We start from the raw sequence: 1001 nt of genomic DNA on the forward strand, positions 1-1001 counted from the left end.
AACGTTCTCGTCGCAGAGATAATAGATATACTAGGCATTTTTGAGTTGACCATTTTTGATTATCTCAATAACTACGGGGAGTTTTTTCACGTGTATTATAGAATAGATATATTAATGTATTTAATAATACATATATAAGAACTGGATAGCCAATATTAGCGGTTCGTTTTATGTGATTAGGTTTTCGCCATACCCAAACCCAACCCCAGAATGCCAAACTTGTTAGAAATCATTAAGCTATTTCAAAACAAGTTGGAAAGGATACGAAAATCACGAAATGATAATTCTCAATTATCTGTACAAGAAATACATGGGTTGTTTACCAACTTTATTCATGGTAAAAGTCTTGCTCATCGTAGAATGACGAAAAGACGTAATCAACTCAAGGTTGGAGGAAGGGACTTGGTTCTTGACACCACCCCTCCCCCAGTGAACCCTCCAACCAACTACCCAATAGTGAACTCCTTTAACCAATCCAGGTTAAGAAACGAAACTATTGGAATTCATTCCAATATACTAAGTAGAATTACAGAACTAGGAACAGATCCTAAAAAGAGGAAAGTTCCTGATTCAAATCTGAATTCTAAAGATTCAAAGATCAGTAAAAGGAATGAACCTACTACCTTGAAACGTTCCCAACAGACTACTCTTCAATTTGGCAAGAAGCCAAAGAAGAATGAACTCAATGAAGGAAGTTCATCGTCAGTTGAAGATGCGAATCTTAACAACGGTCAAGATTCGAATCAAGGCAACGTTCACGATTCACAGTAATAAGGTCAAGTGAACTTCCACTTGACTCTATTACAGTAGAGCGAGATTAGTATAAATACTAAGCTAGCTCAATATATTTTTCAATAAAAATTACAAACACAGCCCTAGATTGGCTCGCAAGTTTTCTGGTTTTTATTGTTTTTTCAAAGGGAATAGTTCAAACTCATCATCATCATCTTTCTGAACAAGATATTCATCAGTGGAGCCTTCGGGACCCATAACAACAAANC

At 36.0% G+C, this 1001-nt stretch overlaps 1 protein-coding gene across 1 annotated transcript; it reads left to right on the plus strand.

Annotated features, from left to right (window-relative positions):
* Window positions 1-210: 210 nt before the first annotated feature.
* NAEGRDRAFT_67922 (uncharacterized protein) lies at window positions 211-771 on the plus strand (the record flags this gene model as incomplete). The annotated part of the gene is made up of 1 exon (XM_002676634.1): window positions 211-771. The coding sequence occupies one exon, from the start codon at window positions 211-213 to the stop codon at window positions 769-771; it is 561 nt and encodes a 186-aa protein (XP_002676680.1).
* Between the last annotated feature and the right edge of the window lie 230 nt (window positions 772-1001).

The sequence above is a fragment of the Naegleria gruberi genome (genome assembly GCF_000004985.1).
Source record: "Naegleria gruberi genomic scaffold NAEGRscaffold_26, whole genome shotgun sequence".
Lineage (NCBI taxonomy): Eukaryota > Heterolobosea > Eutetramitea > Acrasida > Naegleriidae > Naegleria > Naegleria gruberi.